This window comes from Protopterus annectens, chromosome 9.part0, assembly GCF_019279795.1.
Source record: "Protopterus annectens isolate FY-2018-M chromosome 9.part0, PAN1.0, whole genome shotgun sequence".
Taxonomy (NCBI): Eukaryota; Metazoa; Chordata; order Ceratodontiformes; family Protopteridae; genus Protopterus; species Protopterus annectens.
In genome coordinates, this window is record NC_056743.1 from 921,969,733 (window position 1) to 921,994,632 (window position 24,900).

Sequence of the window (24,900 nt, forward strand, 5' to 3'; positions counted from 1 at the left end):
GACTTTTAACATGCCTAGGGTACACAGTCAAAAAGAAATCAAAACTCGTACCCTCTCAAGAGATAATATTCTTGGGTGCAAGCTTAAATACAACTGCCCAGATGGCTTATCTCACTCCAGACAAACACAGACAACTGACTACCTATTTCAAGGAAATGGCAACAAAGGCCCAGTTATCTGCAAGAAAAATTCTGTAGGCTTTGGGCTTCATGGCATCCTGCATCTTACTAATTCCATATGCAAGACTGCAAATGAGGAAGATTCAATGGTACCTAAAAAGTATCTGGACACAACATTGCCACAGCCTGGAAACAATGATTACTCTCATTCCCTGTCTGCAACAGGAGTTTTGATGGTGGGCAAAGGCTCGTCACTAAAACAAGGGACAGCCATTCTCACTACCCCCAGCCAGGCAGAGCCTAACGACGGATGCTTCAGATTATGTCTGGGGGGCACACATGGCAGGAAGAGGCATTCGGGGCACCTGGTCCACAAACCAAAAGCATCTACATATCAATCCAAAAGAGATGCTAGCTGTTCAAAATGCCCTGACAGCCTTCAAGGACCTACTTCATCCGGGACAACTACTGATAAAGACAGACAACACCACGGTCATGTGGTACATAAACAAGCAGGGGGGGGCACTCATTCTTACCCCCCTTTGCAGACAAGCCATGGATTTATGGGACACAGCATTGACTTACCAAGTCCATCTACAGGCACAATTCCTGCCAGGAAAGGAAAATACTCTGGCAGACGAACTAAGCAGAAACCTCATGGATCCCCCCGAGTGGCACCTGGATCCACAAGTCTTCAGCATGATAACAAAGAAATGGGGACGCCCGGACATAGATCTATTTGCCTCCCCTCAACAATCAACTAAAAAGATTCTGCACAAGGACCTATCACAGACAAGCTTGGAAAGTGGGCGCCTTATCTTTCAACTGGACAAACCTATCAGTATATGCCTTTCCTCCACTACCTCTCCTCTCCAAGGTAATCCTAAAGGTCAGACAGGAGAAACCAAAAATGATTCTGATTGCCCCAGAGTGGCCACGCCAGTACTGGTATCCGAGCTTAAGGAACATGTCCTAATGCCCAGCCTGAACCTTACCTCAAATACCTCATCTACTGTCCCAGCAAAACAGTCAGATTCTGCACAGCCAACTCAGGACCCTAAACCTGGCAGCATGGCGGATAATGTAGCCATACAAACCACACCTCTCAGTAAAGCTGTGATGGATGTCATTTTAGAAGCCAGAAGGCCTAGTACTAGAAAATCCTATGCTGGGAAATGTAAGAGATTTTGTGCTTGGAACCAAGCTCAAGGAACTGATACAGCTGTCCCAAATATTCCTCAGATTTTGCAATACTTAACTGAGATGCTGGACAAAGGTCCATCTTTTTCATCAATTAAAATCCATGCCTCTGCCATTTCGGCTCATTACAATACAGAACCGCCACTCTTTTCTCATCCTTTATTAAAGCAGTACCTCAGAGGAGCCAAAACCTTAAGGCCTCCAAGGAGAACGCCAATACCTGCATGGGACCTCAACTATGTCTTGGAAAAACTCACATTACCTCCTTTTGAGCCAGCTGCTACTGCGGATATAAAGTTCTTATCTTGGAAAACGGCACTGCTCCTAGCAATAACTTCTGCAAGACGAGTTTCAGAGCTACAGGCTCTCATGGCTGTGGAACACTTTATAATTTTTTATCCAGACAGGGTCTCTCTGAGAACAAACCCTACATTTATGCCTAAGGTGGTATCCACTGTAGCCCTTAACCAAACTATACATTTGCCAAGTTTTTATCCAAATCCACAGAACAATGGGGAGAAAATTCTGCATTCTTTGGACGTACACAGACAACTTAGATTCTACTTGGACAAAACTAAAGTTTTCAGAAAGAACAATTACTAGTGGCATATGCCGCAGCATCACACGGAAAGGCTATCTCAAAGCAGACTATTTCAAAGTGGATAGGTCACTGCATTCGTTTCTGCTACTCACAGTATGGCAAGCCAGTGCCTAAGGGCATTAGGCCACATTCAATTAGAGCTGCAGCCACTTCTGCAGCTTTTCTCAGGGGAGTACCAGCCAAAGACATTTTAGAGGCTGCTACTTGGAAGTTCAGTAGATACCTTTACAAAACATTACAATCTGCTGCTTTACTCTAAATCCAGGGCAGGCTTTGCCACTGCAGCGCCTCATAGCCACTCCTAATGCTGTTTAGCTCCAGCCCCCCCAACCATAGCTTTGGGACTCAACCCAAATGTAATGACTGCAATAGTGAAACATGAAGAACATAGTACAGTTATGTACACTTACCATAAATGTAGATGTTCGAGTGTATTCACTGTTGCAGTCCAGGTTACCCACCTGCCATCCCCCTTATTTTTGCTGGAACTTATCTTTACTTCTCTAATCTATACAACCTAGGTATTGTATTTGCTTATAGATAAAGGTAAAGCTTATTTTGGTGCAGGTATGTTTTATTTACATATTTTTAGCCTACCCTTTTGGGGACACCTGACATCTGGGGCAAGAAAAACTGAAGAAAATGGTGTTGGCTGCATATTTTATACCCCTGATGACCTGACTTCAGGGAAGAGGCGACAGCTGCCGATGCAGGACCCAAGACTTTGGAATTCAGGCCGACTGAGGGCAACCTGCCAGCAGGATAACCCAAATGTAATGACTGCAACAGTGAATACACTCGAACATCTACTTTTATGGCAAGTGTACACAACTGTACTTTTCTGGTACCATTCTAAGGGGGTGCAATATTTGTCAGCATGGAAGGAGATGGTCAACAGACCACGTTGCTTTGCCAGGGATGTTCTGCACCTCTCCCCTCTAGGCTTTCGAATATTAGCTAAAACATTGTCTTCCCCCATAGTTCATTTTTTTCAGGCAATGCCAAACTGAAAGTACTTCCGACATAGCAAATCAAAACCAAGAAAATCTAAAGGTATTACTGTGCAGTGCTAGGAGTCTAAACAAAAAACTCCACTCCCTAGAAGCTCTCTCTACCCTAACAATTACTGATGTCTGTGCAGTCACTGAGAAGTGATTTAAAGCTGTGGAGAGCACACCAAAAGTGCAAGGTTATAATGCTTTCTACACATTTAGACCAGCTACATCACAGGCAGAGGGACTAAAGGTGGTGGTGTCTCTATTTACATCAAAATAAAATATACTTCAAGGCTGGTCAAACAGGACAATGCACTTGAGCTGCTCCATGTTCAAACCACCATAGGTAAATTCCAATACCACTTCCTTGCAAGCTGTAGGTCCCCCTCTATGACCCAGGAAACCCATACCATGTATCTAAACTTATTAGAAACACTAACCATCCAACCCAATACCATATTCATGGCTGTATTTAATTACTCCAATATTAACTGGGAATCCTGTACGACATCAAACATACATGCACAGAGATTCCTGGATTTTGTAAACACAACTCCCTGGACCAGATAGTCAGTACACCAACCAGGGGGTGCAGTCATACTGGATCTGATCCTTACTAATATGGGAGACTGCTGCTGCACCCCCCCCTACTATGTCATCCCTGGTAAGGTCAGACCACAAAATGGTCTCCTTTGAAGTAAAAAAAAAAAACTGGACCCCCCAGCTAAACCGGCAATATTCAGGAACTATTCTAAGGCTAACCTCCTGCTATTAAGTGAGAACCTGGCAAAATTTCAAGTGAGAACACTTCTACCTATGCAGAACTGTTCACAGAAACCCTGTACAAGCATGTTAATAACTGCACAAAGGCAGCTGTACCTACCAGGAAGAAGTACAGAAGTAACTCAAAATACAAACCACTCTGGTGGAATCACAAAAATCAATCTGATGTATAACAGGAGGAAGAAAAGCATGGCAAAAATTAGGAGGTGCAGCAACCCAGCAGGATAAAAGCATTTTCATCAAACTAAACAAACAACTCGGAGGACAAATAGTCTGCCAAAGCCAAATTTGAGATAAGTTTGGCCTTCCAGGCCAAGGACAGCCAAAAAGTATTCTTTAGCTATGTCTGCAACCTCAAAGGCAATACACAATTGTGTGCAGAGCACATTGTAAATGGAGCCACCTATACTGAGCCAGAAGATGTAGCAAACCTTCTGGCTGATAAATTCAGCTCCAACTTTCCTCCTCTCTCCCCCTCAACCTTCTCTGAGGAAATATCATTAAATGCAACTCTGCCTGCTATCACTAAGGAACAGGTCCTTAATGTTGTCTCTGAGACCAAGAACACTGCATCATTGGGCCCAGACAATATCCCAGGATGTCTTCTAAATAGCATGAGACATGACCTATCAGAGCCTCTGTAATTACTATTTAACTGTAGCCTCCTAACAAGCTTGATGCCTCATGAGTGGTGAAAGGCAGCAGTCATCCCTCTACACAAAGGTGGGCCATCTACAGACCCTGGAAACTACAGACCCATAAGTCTCACTAGTCTTGTATGTAAAGCCATGGAAAGAATTGTCATGGAGATGATCAGTAGAGATATAGTAAACCTCCAGACACTGGATGCAACCCAGTTTGGTTTTGTCAAGGGCAGGTCATGCCTTCTCAACCTGGTGGACTTCTTTGAGAAGGTCACCAAAGCAATGGATGAGGGCAGAATCGTTCACCCTACCTTGATCTAGCCAAGGCATTTGGCACAATACCCCACTCTGGCATTCTTGGCAAACTCAAGCGGTTAGGTGCAAAGCCATATGTCACCCGATGGATAGCCAACTGGCTCAGAGACAGGACCCAGGAAGTTAAAATTGTGGCGTCCATTGTGGAGTCCACCTCTACAAACGCCAGTCACAAGTAGATTCCCTCGGGGATCAGTCCTTGGACCACTCTTTTTCGGCATTTACTTTTTCAAAAGTCAAGGCCAATGTCAGCAGTCTCTGGCTGATTAAATATGCAAATGATTGCAAATTAGGATCTGTCATTGAATCTCACACTGACACAAATGTTCTCCAGGAAAGGCCGACAGACAAACAACTGGTGTCAAAGCCATGGACTAAAACTAAATGCCAAGAAATGCCTAATAGTATCCTTTGGGAAGTCATCCATCCCTGGTAACTATCATATTGACAATACACCCCTTAGAGTTGACCCCAGTAGTCAGGAACTTAGGGACACGCACAGTAATCTATCCTTTGATCATCACATGTCTACAGTGGTGAGGAAATCATTCTATGTTGCGCAACTTATAAGCAAAGGTATGGCATTGAAGTCCAAGGAAGTCATTGTTCCACTGTATTCAGCATTCATCTGACCTATCAAGTACAGTGCCCCCTTTGGTACGTACCTAACCAGGCATGTCTAACAACTGGAATGTCCACAGAGTTTCCTTGTTAAAAGAATACAGGGCGTAAGTAATTTGTCCTGTGCAGACCGCCTCAAGGTCCTGTCCCTGTATTCTGTCTCCTACAGGCTTTTGAGGGGAGATCTATGCCTGGCATTGTCAGACCCCACTCTGATGGACCTCCTGCATATCCACAAAACAAACAGTACCAGAATTACCCCTTCTAAAGACTTAAACCTTCCCAGTGATATAAATAGGACTTGCTAGAGAGATAGGTATGTATCCCAGATACTACCCCAGCTATTGAGCAGACTTCCCATCCATGTGAAGCAGAGTTCCTCCCTAACCCAATTCAAGTACAACTTGGACAATTGAATGGGAAACTGGAAATTCATCCCAGGTTTGGCACCTGTGTCTCTAATGCCAACAGATAACCTGCAAATGGTTCATCTCCCAGGCCCATGGTTACACTTTTCAAGGGTATCAGAACCTGTCAGAGAAAGGGTATCAGAACTTATCAGAGATTTGGGATGCATGACTAGACTTAAAAAGACACTTGTGGTCGTTAGTCTAGTAAACACCTATGAAATGTGTGTGTGTGTGTGTGTGTGTGTGTGTGTGTGTGTGTGTGTGTGTGTGTGTGTCTTTAGGGGTCCTCCATGTGAATTTGATGTGCAAGTCTGCATGGTCATAGCCAAGCTGTGTGCTGGCTCTATGTCTTGATATGTCAGACAAGTGGGAGCTGTGGATGGTAGAGGTGGCAGTTCATCATTGTTGTTCCCGACTACAAAAACTGTCTCTGCCCGGAGTTTCACTGGCACGTCCACACCTACAATCAGATGTGCTGCTGCTTCTTGAATTTGGCTGATGTCTGCTGGATGAGCTCCCTTTACGGGAATACCCAGAACCACAACCCCATGGCCTGCCATGTGTGTGAACAGTACACTCACGGGCTATGCAGTCGAAGTACTGCCATTATGGGAGCATTATCTAGCAAAGCCACATTGGCTGACAGATGATGTGGCTGACCCATGCCCACGAGGAGGATGCTGTTCCTTTCCCAGCAGAAGTTTCATCACAGACGCTCCATGTTCCCAACCTGTTCTTTACCCGATCCATGGAATCGGCAACACTGTGGAGACATTCATGTGTGTCAGCCTGAGCCACATCTACAACCTGAGGATTTGTCTGGAACACTGACAGGAACGTGCCTGTACCTTCATGACAGCCCTAAACATACATTGAGAGGAATGGGAAGAGAGATCTGCACCAGTTGGAGGAGGGACAACAGGCTCCCTCCAAGCCCCCCCATCAACCATTCTGCATGGCACCTCGCCCACACTTTGGCTACAGCCAGACTCCACAGGCACTGAAACCACAGTAACCACACTTCCCTGATCAGTGACCTAGCCCTCCACTTGTCTAATATCTGTGGTGTCACTGGAATTGGTAGACGTAGGCTTGTTGGCTGTGTCTAATGGAATTGCAGGGAATGGCTGTATGTCAACCTCGTTGTCAGATTCAACCTTTGCACCACTTGACTGTGCCTAAGTTTTGCCACTGTCATCATCAAAGTCTGATGATACACTAACATCATTTGGCAGAGGACCCACACTTTCACTTTCATGATCACCTGTGATAAAAAGCAAGAAACACAGGACAATATTAAATACCTACATTACTGCGTGCCAATATATGTTAACAAACTAACAGTGGTGCCACTATTACAGACAGTGCAGCAATGCACACAACAGGCCTGTGTCAACATCACACACTAAAATAGTTCTTTCAATTGCTCATCAATACTGACATAAAAACGTCTGGCTTACCATCTGCAGACGAGTCTCTCCTTTGTAAGCTAGATGGGCCTGGAAGAAGTTAAGCAAGAGGTAAGGGCAACATCATCACAATTAAATAATTCTGGTGGTAATACTTGTACCCCTTTATATGTCCCTTAGCTATACTGTCAACAAGGACATTGGCTGTCAACTCAAACCTAAGCTAATAACTGTATCAATCTTTATTCCCCCTGCATAAACAATGCATGTGATACAGAAGTAGCATATTGATTTCAATTGTTTTTTATTCTACAACAGTATTCAGTGTTTGAGATGGCAAAGCCTACCTGTAAACCCATCCTGGGATGTGCTTGCTGTCTGTGACACTCTTGCTCCCACATCCAGAACATGCCGTACTACACTTTCCTGTGAGCTGTCTGGATTCCTGATATTGGACAGGAACTCTTCATTGGGTGTTAATGGTGGTTCCATAGCAGGCCCTCCCCTGGTACCAATCTGGTCACGGCCCACTGCAGCTGCTCTCTTCTGTGCAGATGTGATCATGTCAGTGGTCCTGTAGTGCACCTGCTCGTATGTCCTGCTGTGGTCACCCACGGCATTCAGATCAACAACTGTCTGCTGCCAAATTTACATCCTAAGTGCTGCATCTCTCATCCGCTTTCCTGCAGAAAAGCACCATGTTGTTTAAAGGCATTTACTATGACCTGGTTCTCTGCATCAGTGAAGGGGTGTCTCTGAGGACTGACACACCTGGGTGGCATACTCCTAGGTATCCTACAAGACAACAAAAGGATAATGCACCCAAGTGTCACATAAGTAAGGATTACTAGTTTCCAGATAAAACAGAAAAGGTAGCCCGTCAGTATTAACCCCAGTAGAAACATACAACAGTATACGGATGCGAAGTACAAGTAACAGGTATAATGCAAAACAAGGAGTATAGCAAGAGCAACATATCCTTGTTTGTGCTATAACAATGACTCACCTTTGCCCGCCCCCCAAAAAAGAACATTAAAATGGCACATTTAGCATTTCAGAGATGGTTTGTTAGCAAAATGTTCTATCAGAGGACCTGTCCCTGAAACATTTGCACATATTTATCATAGTGCATTCCTTTTTTCAAGTATTTTGGCAATCATGTATTCCTCTGAAATGGCTTTGCAAACATGCCCATGCCATCAGTACACTTCTAAGTAATGCATACAAATAAGTGTAAAATCCTTTGATTCGGAATTTTTTTAAATACATTCCAGCATATGCAGTATGTAGCTGAACAAATGGAAGCATACCTTCTGAAGTTTAATACTCTGTGTAGATACATCCCAAAGTAATAGTGTATCTTCACTCTTCTCCACATAAACCAGTCTCCTTACCATCAGTTTGCCTAGCTGCATGGTTGCCTTTTTTATATGGTGTAGATTCAGAGCTGTCAGCACAGTGAAGATGCAAATGAGGTGTGAACTCGTTAGAATTGCTGTATCCCCAAAACATTGGATCTGTGTAGGGAAGTAAACATAGTGCAGCCACTCCCCAAGTGTTTGATTTTAATGGTTTGCAGCTATGACTGATTATTGTTTGGGAGAAGGAAAACACAACAGCACTGCAAGCTACCTTACTTCCAGTGCTTGTGGCAAGTGACATCTACAAAGTGTTAGATGTAAGGTTGGAAATGTAGGTAAGTAGCACACAAGTCACAGGTTGCGTTCCTTCACACCCAACCTGTCCTTCATTTTTGGGCAACTGCATATATTATTTCTACTTAATATCCTTACACATTTTAAGGCCAATGACATAGAATGGCTTACACACTGCATGTTTCAAATTACTGCTCAGATGCATAATACTGTTGCTAGCCACAAAACCTAGCTTGGATGCACCCCTTTTGATTGATATACAATGCGAGCTGCTGCGCACAGCACACCATTGAGCTAACATGTAAACTCCATGTAGGCTGTGCCCAGAGTCCACACAGTCATTCACCAAACATTGCACATTACACCTATAGCTCTAGAAATCCTTCTTTGTGGCTTTCTTGAAGACCAGGCTTTCAGTTTCATTTGATCTTCTCTCTATTGGATTTCTGTGCTGCACCAGGACTGTGTTCTTTGTTGTCCAGTAGCCATGGCATCTCAAAATAAGGTGCTATAGCTGTGGAAGTTATTCATTATAAAGCTGCATTTTTGAAATGAATGTTGCTGCAGGACAGACTCCCTATATTTTTCATAAATATTGTGTTTGTGTCTGTACTAGTTTTGGTGAGAAGGAAGTGTTTTCAATTTTGGGGTATAACAAGATCTGAAGAGTTGGCATAGCTCAGATTTGGGGCCAAGTTCACCCTATAAGCTAAGACTGGCTGAAGAGCTGGAAGAATTGTTGCTTAGCAAATGTTCATTAGATTGGGTGGATGCCCAGTCTTCCAACATCAGGATGTCTGGGTATAAGGGTCGCCAACACCATTTTCTAAGTTCTTTTATGACAGTTAAGCATAATACAGCTTTGTAGTGTCAGTTTGCCTGAAGCCAGGCAGTTTAGAACTGCACTAAAGTTAAATACCCCACTAGGGAACTGTTTTCTTTATTGTCCACTATGTCATAAAGTCAGGATGCAAACTACAGTGTCTCATCCCAAAACCCGCAAGCATTCCCTCAATTCCAAGGGATCAACAAAAAGAAGGCTCAGGTGCATTTCAACCTGTTACTAGACCAGGGCTCCACAGAACCAGTCCCTGTGAAAGAGAAATTACACAGGGTGCTATTCAAGGCTTTTCCTGGTAAGAAAAGAGGATATTTGGAGACAAATACTCGACTTATTAAAGCTAAATAGGTTTGTATGGGTCCCTAAATTGAAAATGTTAACCCTTAAACTCCTGCCAATGCTTTCTCACCAGGCTTTACATGGTTAGTCTAGATCTAAAGGACATTTACTTCCATATCCCTGTAGCAAAACTTCACAGGAGGGTACCTCTGCTTCAGAGCAGGTGGAAATCGTTAACGGCTCAGTGCATTGTCCTTTGACTTGTCTGCTCCTTCCAGAGTCTTTACAACATGTTTGGCTCCAGTTGTTGCCTACTGCAGGGCAATGGGCATCCATATCTACCCATTTCTGGACGGCTGCATAATTCAGGCACAGTATATAAAAGAATTGGAAGCATCCCTTCACTTAACCAGGGACTGCCCGTCAAGTCTGTGATTCTGCCTTAGTATAAAGTTAAATCTGCTCCCCTTCACTGAATTTAACTTACGTAAGAGTGCTTTTAGACCTAGACAAGCAGATAGCCTTCCCTCCCCCAAGAAAAAGTGCTTTCCTGACTCATACTTCCAATCCCTGTTTCATTAGGTATCAACTTTGTTTTGGAGAAGCTTACTGTTCCAGTCTTTGAACCAGCAGTACTTGCAGATATAAAGTTCTTAACATGAAAAACTGCATTGTTAGTCGACATTACCTTAGCTGGGAGAATCTTGGTTGTACGCTCTGATATGTAAAGAACCCTTTCTTGGATTCCACATGGACAAAGCATCTCTGAGAACCACCCCATCCTTTATGCCTAAGATGGTCACTGAAATCTCTCTATCAAGCCATACACATCCTTGCTTTTTCCAAAATCCACAAAATAAAGGTTAGAGAGACCCCATTATATGTTGGACATGCTTAGGCAGCTCCAGTATTACTTGGACAAGACAACATTAGAGGAAGTCAAACTGTGGCCTTTTCATCTAATAAATTGGGAGTACTAGTTAAGCAAACAGCCTGTTCATGATTCACTGTTGCAGTCATTACATTTGGGTAATCTGCTGGCAGGTTGACCTCAGTTGGCCTGATTAACAAAGTCTTGGGTCCTGCTTCGGTTGCTGTCCTTTCTTCCATGACATCAGGTCGTCAGGGGTATAAAACATGCATCCGATACCATTACATCAGTCTTTCTTGCCGCGCAGTGCCCGAAGAAGCAGTTTGTGAGCGCCGGTCGGCAGACTCCTGAAATTTTTGTTTTCGAGTTTCAGAACCGAAGTCTTCAACTAAAAGCTAAGTACCCCATTGGGGAAACTTTTTCTTGCTCCTTACCCCGATGTCAGTAAAAGTTAATAATTGTATTACTTGTGGGAAGCAAATACCTCATAAGGATTTTCATTTGTACTGTATTCCTTGCCTAGGCCCTGACCATGAACGTATCCTGCTGTCAGTGAGCTGACTAAATAAAGCAGAAAACAATCAGTCGTCGGTACATTTTTGCTTCAAAATATTTCAGTTCTCTGTTTAATTATCCTGAAATTATGTCAGTTAGCTATCCAACTACTGTAATACTGAAAAAACGCAAAGAAAAAGAGACAAGCCGTTGAGGTCCAAAACTGCCGACGACGCTTCTCTTAAGCCAGTCGCCAGTACTCAGTGAGGTGCTTTCGCCGCCCCTTATACCTGCTACTACTGATTCGCAGGCCTCTACTGAGACCCATTCGAAGTCCGGTATGCCTAGAGTTGCTTCACCTATGGAACCCCCGGATATGTCTACCTTGGATGGGTCCAGAGGCTCTGTGCAGGCACCGGCTTCTGAGGGTGTATTTAGGCCTACAGACTCTGGTATAAACAGACTCCACCTTTTATACTAAAGCCTAAATCTCGATTTATGTCTAAAAAAAAAAACGACGCTCAGGCCACATGTTCAGGCCCCTATGCCTAAAAAACAAATGATCAAAATGGCTGAAGATTTAAGTACTCTAATCAGGGGTAGTCAACCCCCTCCTTCTAAGAGGCCTAGGGCTGAACTTGACTATGAATCTTCTGAACAAGACTCTGTTTCTTCTGACTCTTCTAATGACCTGGATTTGTCCATTCCTACTTATGAGGACTCTGATGCAGAGGATTCCATTCCCTCTGCTTCTCCCCCAGAGGATTTCTCTTTTGGGGAAACTTTGCATACCTTAAGGGAGCATTTCCACTGTGAAAGTCAGGATTTTTCTGAATCCAAAAAGAGGCTTAGGGATTTCCTTCTTCCTCAGCATAGACCTCTGGCTATACCTCCTGTGCTAGACGTTGTTGATGTGTTTTCGGAATCCAGTATGGCCCCTGATTCCTTGCCTCCGGCCCCTAGTAAGCCAGACAGATACTACAGGGTTCCTGAGTCCCACAAATTCCTTTTCAAAAATCCTGTTGTGGACCCTGAAACCATTTCTCAGGGGCCCAAGGGCATTAAGGCTTCTACTGCTAAAAATCCTACCCCTTCTGATGGAGACTCCAGGGTGCTGGATAGATGGGGTAAAAAGGTTTATACTTCTGCAACCTTGGCAATCGGGGCTTTAAACTGTCAATTCCATATGCTAAAATATCAACAGCATATCATGGGACTGCTTAAACAGAAAATGATGATGTCTGACTGTGTGGAGAATAAAAATTTACAGGATTTATTGCATTCAGCTGCACAAGTTGGAAAACATACTTTGCAATGTGGATGTTCATCTCACATTGCTGCAGTCCTAACACTTGGGTAGTCCGCTGTCCCTCGGTCGGCCCGAATATCAGAGTATAAGGCTGACGTCTGTCAAGGCGCATTTGACTGACATCAGAACGTCAGGGTACAAATGCGCATGACCGACGTCATATCCTCAGTCTTTTTTGCCGCATGGTCCGATGCAGAAGCAGTGTTGCAAGTGCCGTTCGGCGTTCTGAAATTTTGGAGTTTCAGACCGAAGTCAGAGTTGGTTAAGTACCCCATTGGGGAATATTTTGTTTTTTTCTTGCCTCAGTGGTTTACCGGATGTCAGAAAAAGTGAATAACTGTATTTCTTGTGGGAAACAGATACCGCATAGGGATTACCATAATTTGTGTATACCTTGTTTGGGACCTGAGCACGACGTTGTTGGTTGTCGCTTTTGTGCTAGGTTTAATAAACGCACTATAAAGCGAAGGTTAGATTGTGCCAGGTTGGTCTTTGGGAAGCGGTGCAATTACAATATGCCGTCGGATGTTCCGACGCCGGCTTCCTCAAAGAAGCGCAAGGACAAGGCAGTTAAACCTAGGTTAGAGGAGTCGTCCGAACCGGACGCCGGTTCTTTAGGGGCGTCAGTGGGAACCGGTGGTTCCGACGGAGGCCTCTCTGGAGTCCCAGGGAGAAACTTTGATTTTACAGGATGTGGCCTCCCAGGAGGCAGGTCAGGCTATAGGGGCTTCTCAGGTAACTGTACTCCCCTCCCTTCCTAAGGTGTCTAGGCCCTCTTTTTCTGCTTCCAAGGCTTCTCCTAGAGGCAGGTCTAGTTTAGCTTCTGTGGGTATCACTCCTAGTTCTTCAAGTTCTGTGCCCAAGAACCACATGCTTAAAATGGCAGAGGATTTAATTTCTTTAATTAGAGGCTCTATGCCCCCTCCTGATAAGAGGCCTAGGATGGAACCAGTGTTGGGGGATTATGAGCAGGCTTCGGATGTGTCTGAGTCTTCGGCTGAAGACTTGCAGGAGTATTCTCATTATTCTGATTCTGATGTGGATGATTCTACTCCTTCTGCTTCTCCTCCTGAGGATTTTTCTTTTTCAGAGACCCTACACTCCATGAGAGAGCATTTTAAATGGGAAGGTCAGGACTTCTCTGATTCCAGGAAAAGGCTTAGGGAATTTTTGTTTTTACCCCAGCATAGGCCTTTGGCTATACCTCCTGTTCTGAATGTGGTGGAAGATGTGTTTGCTGAGGCTTCTCTTAATCCTGATTCTTTGCCTCCTGCTCCTGTTAAACCAGATAGGTATTACAGGGTGCCTGAAGCTCATAAGTATCTTTTTAAGAGTCCTAGGGCGGACCCAGAAACTGTTAGCCAGGGGCCTAAGGGTGTTAAGGCTTCCGTTGTCAAGAATCCGGTTCCTGCAGATAAAGAGGCCAGGGCCTTGGATAGATGGGGAAAGAAAGTTTATACTTCTTCCACTCTAGCCATGAGAGCTTTGAATTGCCAGTTTCACATGTTGAAATATCAAAATTATCTCCTTTCACAGTTGAAATCTAAGGTTGATGCTCTGGCGGAAGGTATTGATTGTAAAGAGTTACAAGATTTAGTACATGTTTCTGAACAGGTGGGTAAGCATTCTTTGCAATGTGGTTTTGATGCTGTACAGGCCTCATCTAGGGTGGCTGCTACTGGGTCAGTTCTTCGCAGGCATGCCTGGCTGAGGGATCAAAATTTATCTGACCATGTTAAAACTAGGATTTTGGATGCCCCTTTGCAATCTGATGTCTTGTTTGGTTCTCCTGTTGAGGCAGTTTTAAAGAAAATGGAAGACAAGGCTAAGTCTATGCAGACTGTTAAAGATTTTTTGCAGGTTCAGCCTCCAAAGTTTAGTAGAAATTGGCCTACTAAGGGGTGGACGTATCCTTCTTATGATTCCCAGTCTAGGGGTAGATCTAGACGTAGCAGGGGCAGAGGTCAGGGCTCTTTCAGGCCTAGAACAGGGAGTTCTCCTGCACAGTCTTGGTGAGGGCAGGGGTCAGTCCTTTCGTAAACAGACCCAATGCCTACCTTTTCAGCTGCCAGAACCTTCTCGCCTGGCAGCACCTTTGGGAGGAAGGTTGGCACTTTTCAAAGAAAATTGGAGTTTGATTACCCAAGACAGATGGGTATTGGATATCATACATCACGGTTACAGGTTTTATTTCCATACCTTGCCTCCTTTCAAAGGCATGCCAGACATTCCTCCTCAACAAAGAATAGAGGCTCACAAGCAAATTTCTCTGTTACTCCAAATAGGGGCCATACAGCCGGTTCCTATGTCAGAAAGGGGCCTAGGTTTTTATTCTCGCCTGTTCCTTGTACCAAAAAAGGGGAACACGTGGAGACCAATTTTGGATTTATCTATCCTCAACACTTGTCTGGACATTCCCAAGTTCAAAATGTTGACGTTACAACAGCTTTTACCTCTGCTGGGCAAGGATCACTGGATGGTAACCTTGGATCTCAAGGAGGCTTATCTTCATGTACCTATCAGGCTAAGTTGCAGGAAGTATCTGCGTTTTCGGACTGGGACTTCGCACTATCAGTTCTCTGCATTGCCCTTTGGCTTATCTACTGCGCCCAGAGTATTTACGAAAGTTCTGGCTCCAGTGATAGCTTTCTTCAGGCTAAAAGGAATACAAATCTATCCTTATTTGGACGATTGCCTGATTCTGGCTCAAGGAAGGGACGAGCATCTTTGTCATTTGGAATATGTGATAGCAGTGCTAAGATGCCTGGGGTATTCTGTGAACGAAATAAAGTCCAGTCTAGTACCCTCTCAAGACATGTGCTTTCTGGGTGTAAGACTGAATACAGCATCTCAGATGGCCTTTCTAACCCCGGACAAACAATTGAATCTTTCCCTTTACTTCCATCATCTATCTCTTCAGTCCGGGCTGACTGCAAGGACAGTCCTTCAAGCCTTAGGGTTCATGGCATCTTGTATTCTGGTGCTTCCCAATGCCAAACTGCATATGAGGAAGCTGCAATGGTATCTCAAAAATGTATGGACACAGCACTGCCAGGATCTGGACACTGTCATTCAAATAATACCTTGCATTCAAAAGGAATTTTTGTGGTGGGCTCAGGAATGTCACCTAAACAAGGGACTCTCTGTGACCCGGCTAGAGGCGAGTCAAATTTTAACGACAGATGCCTCAGACAAAGCTTGGGGAGCTCATCTAAATGGAAAGTGGATACAAGACAAGTGGCCTGTCAGACTACAGCATCTACATATCAACTTGAAGGAGATGTTAGCAGTCCAGTTTGCATTAATAGCTTTCAAGGATTTACTTCTTCCAGGGCAGGTGTTGATTCTAACAGACAACACAACTGTCATGTGGTACATCAACAAGCAAGGGGGAACACATTCTTATCCTCTATGCAGGCAAGCAATGATTTTGGGGGAGACTGCTCTCAGTTTACAACTAAGTCTTCAGGCAAGGTTTCTGCCGGGAGCACAGAACTCCTTAGCAGATGTGTTAAGCAGACAAATCATGGATCCCCATGAATGGAAACTGGATCTTCATGTATTTCAGAAATTGACAGTGTCCTGGGGAAGTCCAGACATAGATCTGTTCGCTTCCCCACTAAACCATCAGCTGCCAAAGTTTTGCACGAAAAGGTTTCATCCCACAGCTTGGAAAGTGGATGCTCTTTCTTTCAGTTGGAAAAATCTTCATGTGTATGCCTTTCCACCTCTGCCTCTCCTCCCAAAGGTACTTCTGAAGGTCAGACAGGACAAGCCAAGGATGATTTTGATAGCTCCAGATTGGCCTCGACAGCACTGGTACCCATTACTGAGAAGTCTAGTACGGAAGCCTCCATGGCCTTTACCTTTGATTCCACATCTGTTGTCCCAGGAGGACAGTCATTTGCTCAATGTCAAACTTCACTCTCTTCACCTAACAGCCTGGCATATTCTGTTTTAAACCATAGAGGGTCTCAACTTCCACAACAAGTTTTGAATGTGATTTTGGAAGCTAGACGGCCTAGTACCAGAAAAGTGTACGCAGATAAATGGAAGAGATTTTTGTTTTGGAGTGCAGCTAAGGATTTGGATGTTTTGGAGCCTGATTTTAAGTGTGGCTCTTCAATATCTTACTGAGTTATTGGACAAAGGTTTGTCCTTCTCTTCTATTAAGATTCATGCTGCAGCAATTTCAGCTCACTACGACTGTGACCCACCATTGTTTTCTCATCCTTTGTTCAAGCAATTTCTTCGAGGGGCAAAGAATATAAGAGCCCCGCGTAGAGCTCCTACTCCTGCTTGGGATCTCAATTTTGTGTTGGAGAAACTCACTCTACAACCTTTTGAGCCTGCAGCTACTGCTGAGTTGAAATATTTGTCATGGAAGACTGCTTTTTTGTTGGCCATTACCTCTGCAAGAAGGGTTTCTGAATTGCAGGCCCTTATGGCAGTTGAGCCTTTCTTAATTTTCCATAAGGATAGGGTATCTTTACGTACTAATCCTTCCTTTATGCCTAAAGTGGTTTCTAGTGTGGCTTTAAACCAAACTATTCATTTGCCTACTTTTTATGCAAATCCCCAAAATAAAGGGGAAAAGATTTTGCACACTTTAGATGTACACAGGCAGTTGCAATATTATTTGGACAGAACTAAAGGGTTCAGACAATCTCAGCAGTTATTAGTTTCTTTTGCTGTGTGCTCTCAGGGCAAGCCCGTGTCAAAACAAACTATTTCTAAGTGGATTGGATTTTGCATTGCTTTCTGTTATTCCCATCATGGCAAAGACATTCCAGCTGGGATTAGGCCTCATTCCACTAGGGCTACTGCCACTTCAACAGATTTTTTGAGGGGGGTGGCAACTAAGGATATTTTGGAGGCAGCCACTTGGAGTTCAGTGCATACCTTCTCTAGGCATTACCACCTTCCACTGTACTCTAAATCCAGGGCTGGTTTTGCCACTGCTGTGTTGCAGGGCATTTTGGCAGCTCCTGCTTCATTATAGTTTAGCCATCCTCCCTTACCTCTGCTTTGGGATTCTACCCAAGTGTTAGGACTGCAGCAATGTGAGATGAAGAACATAGTACAGTTTTGTACCTACCATAAATGTAGATGTTCGAAGATCCACATTGCTGCAGTCCAATTTACCCTCCCTCCTTCCCCTCTGTAGTTTGAGGTGGTTGTGTGGCTTGGGTTATCAATCTGAGGTATATTGTGTATATTGTTTATATTGTATATATTGTACATATTTTTGGTGTTAGGCTGGTTGGTTGTTTAGTTGTTGTCTATGGGTTTTGACCTTTCTTTTTAGGGTCTTCTGACATCTGGGGCAAGAAAAGACTGAGGATATGACGTCGGTCATGCGCATTTGTACCCTGACGTTCTGATGTCAGTCAAATGCGCCTTGACAGACGTCAGCCTTATACTCTGATATTCGGGCCGACCGAGGGACAGCGGACTACCCAAGTGTTAGGACTGCAGCAATGTGGATCTTCGAACATCTACATTTATGGTAGGTACAAAACTGTACTTTTTGATTCTTTAGAGGCGTCTTGCAGGGCTGCTGTTACTGGGTTTGTGCTTAGAAGGCATGCTTGGCTTAAGGAGCAATCTCTTCCTGATCATGTTAAAGCAAAACTGTTGGATGATCCTTTGCAGCAAGACAGTCTGTTTGGCAGTAAGGCTGAAGAAGTTCTAAAAAAGATGGAAGATAAAGCTAAATCTATGCAAACTGTGAAAGATTTCTTACAAGTACAACCTCCAAGATTTTGTAGGCACTGGCCTACTAAGAACTGGTCCTTTCCAGCTCCTTCCAGAGCCTCTCAGGCCAAACCCAGACACTCCAAAAGCATCAGGTTTCAGTCCCAAGGGACTTTCAGAACTAAGCAATGGGGTGCTTCCACTTCCAAATCTGGAAATAACAAGACACCACCCTATGGTAAACAGTCTCAATGACTTTCCTTTAAAATTACCAAGCACTTACCTCGTAGCCACCCCTTTGGGGGGGAAACTGGCTCTTCATGCAAAAAACTGGCAACTTATAATGCAGGACAAATGGGTTTTAAATAGTGTCCCAAGGATACAGATTTAATTTCCACATGTTGCCAACTCCAAATGGGTGGCCAGACCTGCCCCCAAATCATTGGGCAGAGGCTCAGAAACAAGTACTTTTCCCTCCTAAACATGGGGGCTATTCAACTAGTACCAGGAGAAGAAAAGGGACAAGGTTTCTGTTCCAGACTTTTTCTGGTACCCAGAAAAGACAAATCATGGCGTCCAATTCTGGACCTGTCTACTCTAAACACCTTTCTGGACATTCCAAAATTCAAGATGCTGACTCTTCACCAGTTACTTCCTATGCTAGGCAAGGATGCCTGGTTGGCATCTCTAGATTTAAGAGGCGTACCTGCATATCCCAATCAGGGAATCTTGCAGAAGATACCTACGATCCAAAGCAGGCTACTTGCATTATCAGTTCTCTGCACTGCCCTTTGGCTTGTCTACTGCGCCCATGGTATTCACAAAGTGCCTGGCTCCAGTAATTGCATTTTGCAGGCAAAGAAATATTCAAATATATCCATACTTGGCCATTCTTCTAAAACATCTGGCGTTTGTAAAAAGGGTTCTAACTTGTCTAGGGTACACCATAAACGTAAAGAACTTACAACTGGTACCCTCTCAAAAAATTACATTCCTGGGTGCAGGCTTGAATACAACTGCCCAAATGGCTTTCCTTACGCCAGAAAAGCAAATTCATTTGGTGACTTACTTCAAACAGGTGGCCACAAAAACCGTACTATCTGCAAGGCAAATACTGTAAGCCTTGGGGTTCATGACCTCCTGCATTCTTCTAATTCCATATGCAAGACTGCATATGAGGAAACTTCAGTGGTACTTGAAAAGTTTATGGAGTCAACATTGTCACAGCCTGGAAACAATGATTCCTATCATACTTTGCCTGCGCCTAGAGTTCCTATGGTGGGCAGAGGCCTGCCACCAAAACAAGGGACTGCCATTCACACCACCCCCTGCCACCCAAACCCTAACTACAGACTCATCAGACTATGCATGGGGGGCTCATCTGGCAGGGAAGTGCATTCAGGGCAAATGGAGCCCAACTCAAATGCACCTTCATATCAATCAAAAAGAAATGCTAGCTGTACAGAATGCACTGACAGCCTTCAAGGACTACCTTAGGTTCATAGGTTGGTACTGGGCTATTTGCCCAAAGGCGTATATTAGCCTAGCCACATTGTGCGGTATTCACCACCCCTTTAGTAGTTCCCTAGACCCTTGTACTAGCAGCTAGTACCCTTGTCCCCTATCTAGTAGTGCTGTTGGTGTGATCCCCAGTGTGAACTTTCTGTTACCCATCCACTCCTCAAGGTTCCTCTTGAAGAGTGATAGTGAGGGGCTCTGTCTTATGCAGATTGGGACCCTGCTCCCTAGTAAGGGAAGTTTCTGCGAAGGGAATCTATCCCTCCAGCATGTTCTATTCATTGTTGTGTTGAGGTTTATATCCCTAGAGCATGTAGCTCGAGTAGATTTGGTTTTGCTAAGATGTAGCATGTTCAACCATTCTGGGTTGGACATGGCTCTGTACGTTAGACAGAGATCGCCTCTGAGAAAGCGGTATGCAACAGAGAACAGTCTTAGCTTTTTCAATCGTGCTGCATAGGGCAACTGTTTGAAGCCAGTAATCCTCTTGGTTGGGTACCTTTGTGGTCTCTCCAGCTGCTGGAGATGTCTAGCCAGGACAACTAATGGCAAAGACTGACACCACGGTTATGTGGTACATAAACAAGCAGGGGGGGGTACACATTCCTACCCCTTCTGCAGACTGGACATGGCATTGTGGAACACGGCCTTGAGCTACCAAGTACAACTACAAACTCAATTCCTGCCAGGAAAGCTGAATATTCTGGTAGACGAACTAAGCAGAAATCTAATGGACCCACATGAATGGAAACTGGAACCATGGATTTTCAACATGTTGACACACAAATGGGGGAGTCCAGACATAGATCTTTTTGCCTCACCCCAGAACTACCAGTTGGACAAATTTTGCACAAGAACTCCTCACAAAAAAACCTGGAAAGTGGATGCTCTGTCCTTCAGCTGGAAAAACCTGTCTCTATGCCTTTCCCCCCTCTGCCTCTGCTCTCCAAAGTTCTTCTGAAAGTCAAACAGGACCAACCAAAAATGATTTTGCTTGCTCCAGACTGGCCTCGCCAACACTGGTACCCACTCCTATGCAGTGTCACAAATTTCTCCATGGCACATGCCTCGGACACCTTCCTTACTGTCTCAGCAGGAGAACCAGATTCTGCACCCCCCGCTCCAAACATTGAATCTTGCAGCTTGGCTAGTCATTTAAATTCTCCCTTAGCATCCCTCAGCAAACCTGTGATGGATGTCATTTTGGAGGCGAGAAGACCTAGTACTAGAAAATCTTATCCTGACAAATGGAAAAGATTCTGTGCCTGGAATCAGTCTCAAGGGATGAGCACAGCAGCGCCCAATTTACCTCAGATTTTGCAATACTTAACTGAGATGCTTCACAAGGGCCTGTCTTTTTCTTCCATAAAAATCCATGCCTCAGCCATTTCAGCTCATTACAACACAGAACACCCCCACCCCCCATCTTCTCTCACCCTCTGCTAAAGCAGTATCTCAGAGGGACCAAAAACTTGAGACCACCCAGGAGAGCTCTAACCCCTGCCTGGGACCTTAACTTTGTATTGGAGAAACTCACTTTACCTCCTTTTGAGCCAGCTGCTACTGCAGACTTAAAATTTCTTTCATGGAAAATAGCCTTCCTTCTAGCAGTCACTTCAGCTAAAAGGATATCTGAATTACAGGCCTTTCATGCGGATAGAGTGTCACTCAGGACCAATCCATCCTTCATGCCCAAGGTGGTATCCAGTGTGGCTCTTAATCAGTCCATTCATTTTCCAACTTTCTTTCCAAATCCACAGAACAAGGTGGAGCGGATTCTGCATTCATTGGATGTACATAGACAACTTAGATTCTACTTGGACAGGACTAAATCTCAAAGAAAATCTGAACAACTGCTGGTAGCATTTGCTGCAGGGGCAGAGGGGAAGGCTATTTCAGAAACAAACCATTTTTAAATGGATAAGCCATTGTATTCATTTCTGCTATAAGCAACATGGAAAACCTATCCCCCAGGGGATCAGATCTCATTCCACCAGGGCTGCATCTACTTCTACAGCCTTTCTCAGAGGTGTTCCTACCAGGGATATTCTAGAAGCTGCTACCTGGAGTTCAGTTCATACTTTCACCAGGCATCATCACTTATCGATTTTCTCTAAATCCAGAGCTGGCTTTGCCACTGCTGTGTTGCAGGGCCTTATAGCTAGTCCTAATGCTGTATAAATCCATCCTCCCAACCATAGCTTTGGGAATCTACCCAAATGTAATGGCTGCAACAGTGAAACACGAAGATCATAGTACAGTTGTGTACGCTTACCATAAATGTAGATGTTCGAGTGTATTCACTGTTGCAGTCCTGGTTACCCTCCCTCCAGCCCCCTGTTTTTTCTCTTACTATACCTCTACTTTCTTTTACTATGCTTAAAAGCCTTTTTGGTGTATTTGCTTTTGTTTGGAGGTATACTTTTGTGTTTTTATTTACTTATATATATTTTGCTCCCCATTTGGGGGGCACCTGACATCTGGGGCAAGAAAAACTGATGTAATGACGTCTGCTGCATGTTTCATATCCCTGACGACCTGATGTCATGGAAGAAGGGACAGCAACCGATGCAGGACCAAAGACTTTGTTAATCAGGCCAGCTGAGGGCAACCTGCCAGCAGATTACCCAGATGTAATGACTGCAACAGTGAATACACCCTAACATCTACGGTAAGTGCACACAACTTTACTTTTCCAAGTTTCTCTCTAACTGTATCAAATTTTGCTACAGACACAATGCGAAATTGGTGCCACTACAAATTAGAACACATTTATCTAGAACCAAAGGTACTACAGTTGCCCTCGCATATGCGTTCATCAAAGAAATCCTTGAGGCAGCTAGTTTCTCTGTTCATACATTTGCCAAGCACTACAGCCTTATCCTCTCTTCCCTTGAGCTAGTGCTGGGTTTGTCGATGCAATCTTCCAGGGCCTCATAGCTTTGGCCTAGTTTCATCTTCAACCTCCCATTCCATGACTTTGGGAGTCCTCCCAAAGAGTTATTACTGCAGCAGTGACCATCTAAATTCGTGGTAAGTAATAACTTTCTTCTACCTGGAGGTATAATAGTTCTGTAATGCACTTTTTTAATTGAGTTAACTAAAGAAAATGCTGGACTGGTATTTTAATGTATGATGTAGCCATGCACAATTGGTAGACATTGACTGTTTTATAATTTTTTAGGTACTTCTACAGACACAAAGTCTATGGTAAGTCTTTTATGTTACCAGTTCCCTGTTTTTTCTGTTAGAAGTTGTCTTCATCTATACATTCAAATACTTTGACTGCCACCAGAGTGATACTTTTGCTGTACTGATTTTTCTCATCTTTGAGTATGATCCTCTTTCTTGTATGAGTATGTGCTGTTTAAGCCTGGAAGAAAACTAACTTGTCTCCCCTTTAAAACAAATAAAGCAGTGTTAGTAAGTACAATAAATAAACTTGTATGGATGCTAAAAATCAGTGATTCTTGTTTAATTTGTTGCTCTATTTTCCGCAAATGTACTGATTGTGAAATATGACCAAGTTCAGTACACCCATGGGCATGTTTCCTTTACTTTTAATAACTGTTTTATTTTGACTTCAACAGCAAAATATCATCCTGAATTCAAACTTTGTATTTAGTGTCATGGTTTAGTTTATTCATTTATTTTATTTTTTATTTTACATTTGTTGACCGGGGATGTCTGGCTGAGCCGAAGCCCTTTTCCAGCAGAGGCCCGGGGATAAAAGCTCCAGCACATACTTAACCATATGGTACAAGTTGCAGGTTTAAAAAAAAAAAGTGGTGAAAAAGCTTCAGTACATACATAGTAGAGTAGTAGATTTTCACAAATGTTTTACAAGTGGAGTTACAGCAAAATTGGTTTAGAATGGTTAAAATATAAGTGACAAGATAGTAGTTCAACAAATAAAGGTAAAAAATCCAAAAAAAATACATTTTGTGAACATTTACATGAAGTTTATTCAGAGAGGAGTTTAATGAGTGGGAAAGTGTAGAAGGAGAGTTTTCAAGGAGGGTTTGAGCATTGGCAGATCCACTTTTTGGTAAGATGTTCTTTTAGTGCTAGCTTAAACTTTTTCGGATGAGTCTGTGTTCGAATTTCAAGAGGTAGCTTGTTCCATTCCATTGAGGGGTGGTGGCTGTATACGTTTTGACCTGCTTTAGATTTAGGCTTATAAATTTTTTAGAAGTTCTTGAGAAGAGCTACGGAGGTTTCTTGAGGGAGCATAATGGAAGATAAGGTGTAAGGCTGGACAAAAGGATGGCTGATATAGGATTGCATGTATAGTTTGGTGCTGAGAGAGAAGGAGGAGTTGAGGCAGTTCTAGCCAATTTAAGTGTTTTAGTGAGAGACCGTGAGATCTGTGGGGTTGTTGGGTTGCAAATCTAGCTATTTTGTGGTATGTAGTCTGAAGTCTAGCAGTTAAGTGTGGAGTTTAAAAATTTGGAAGCAGTATGTTAAGCAGGGAAGAAGATGGGCATGGGTGAGGGATATTTGTGATTCCTGAGTAAGGAATTTATTTCTGTAAAGCAGTCCTAGCTTCTGGTGGGTTTTCCTGATGCAGTTATTTTTGTGGAGATCAAATTTGAGCTGGTCATCAGTAGTGATGCCTAGCAGTTTTGAAGCTTGATTCAGGTATGATTGGGGTGTTATTGAGTGAATGGATGGTAAAGGAGGTCTTAATTTGATTTGCTGATTTAGGTAGGAAGAGTGGGAGCTTTGTATTTTTAGGGTTGAGTATGAGTTGGTTGTTGGAGAGCTATGTTTCTACAGAGTTCAGTGTTGACTGGGTTGCTGTTATGAGTTCTGAGTGAGTTAGTTATAGTTAAAACAGTAGAGTCATCAGCATATTGTATAATGGAGAAGAGTTGGCAGGAGGTGTAGAGTAAGTTTGTGAAGATACTGAATAGCAATGGTCCTAAAATGGATCCTTGAGGGACACCCATTTTTATTTGTAGAGGAGAAGATAAGGCAGTTTCCCATTTAACAGACTAGAGTTTGTCTTTGAGATAGCTTTCAAACCATACCACAGTATTAGGGGAGAAGTTGAGGTTAGATAGCTTGTTAATTAGTAGTGAGTGGGAGACTGTGTCAGAGGTCTTTGAGATGTCGAGGAAAAGACAGGAGACAAA

The 24,900-nt window shown here is 43.6% G+C and overlaps 1 protein-coding gene across 1 annotated transcript in view; it reads left to right on the plus strand.

The window, feature by feature from the left end:
• The window catches only part of LOC122810606 (SAP domain containing ribonucleoprotein), a 1,802,793-nt gene that overhangs the window by 1,104,706 nt on the left and 673,187 nt on the right, over positions 1 to 24,900 (plus strand). The window contains exon 11 of the mRNA XM_044082182.1: positions 22,947 to 22,972. Coding sequence (XP_043938117.1) covers positions 22,947 to 22,972 — 26 coding nt within the window. The remainder of the gene's footprint in view (positions 1 to 22,946; positions 22,973 to 24,900) is intronic.